General features: G+C 34.8%; 1 protein-coding gene across 1 annotated transcript in view; it reads right to left on the reverse strand.

Moving 5' to 3' along the window:
- Positions 1 to 9: 9 nt before the first annotated feature.
- The window catches only part of LOC125502412, a gene marked incomplete in the record, with an annotated part of 3,230 nt that continues 2,209 nt past the window's right edge, over positions 10 to 1,030 (reverse strand). The window contains 2 exon segments of the mRNA XM_048670024.1: positions 10 to 180; positions 546 to 605. Of these exon segments, the coding sequence (XP_048525981.1) occupies positions 17 to 180; positions 546 to 605 (224 nt within the window).

Consider the following 1,030-nt stretch of genomic DNA (forward strand, 5'->3'; position numbering starts at 1 on the left):
TTTACAAAGATTAAACTTATTCATCATCTTCAAAGTTCATATCTCTGTTATAATTAAGATATTTTTTCATCATTGGAGGTAAGGGCAATTCCTGGATTTTTCGGACCATATGTGGGGTATAAAGGCTCATTATGTGATTGGAACGATCTGCGATGTCCTCCTCATCTTCACTGCTCGAATCTGAAACAGTTTTATAACAATGTAAGCATTGCCGGTTTGCAAATATTTGTTTGGCAAACTAAATAAAATTACAGATCCTCCTCAAATACACGATATGAGGCTCATTCTCTGCCAAACACAGTTGAAGCTGGAAGTTAAACGTCAAAACAAAAAACTGGTTGACTTCCATCTAAATATATCAAGAAACAACAACACGTATGACCGGAATCTAGAAATTATCGAAAAAAAATTTCAATATTTTTCTCGTACTCTATAAGTGGAATGTTAATTAATAGTAAAATATTAATATTAAAATATTAAAAGGAATGGCGCCAATTTTGAATCACCCTGTATTTTGACCCCAATTTCCTGTTAAATGTTCTCACCTGAAGGATCTGCTTCTTCTTCAGATCCCTTCTGATCCTCTTCATCTTCACTACTCGAATCTGAAACAGTTTTATAACAACGTAAGCATTGCCGGTTTGCAAATATTTGTTTGGCGAACTAAATAAAATTACAGACCCTCCTCTAATACACGATACGAGGCTCGCTCTCTGCCAAACAGTTGAGGGTGGTTTGAAAGTTAAAGTTCAAAACAAAAACAGGTTGACTTCCATTTAAATTTATCAAGAAACAACAACACATATGACTGGAATAGTCGAAAAAAAATCAAAAACAAAATTCGTTCGGTTCTGTTGGATTAGTCCATTTAAGCAACTTTATATCCTTTGCAAGTTCGGATATCCATGTTAGTGCGTTTGTACAAAAAGTTACAATGCTTTAATGTGAGGAAATATTGGGCTGAGCTCCAAGAGCTCGCTGGTTTAGTTTATCCTTCCCTCTGTCGGCCACTATATAATTATATCATGTA

The sequence above is a fragment of the Dendroctonus ponderosae genome, unplaced genomic scaffold (genome assembly GCF_020466585.1).
Source record: "Dendroctonus ponderosae isolate FM_Combo_2020 unplaced genomic scaffold, Dpon_F_20191213v2 Dpon_F_20191213_936, whole genome shotgun sequence".
Taxonomy (NCBI): domain Eukaryota; kingdom Metazoa; phylum Arthropoda; class Insecta; order Coleoptera; family Curculionidae; genus Dendroctonus; species Dendroctonus ponderosae.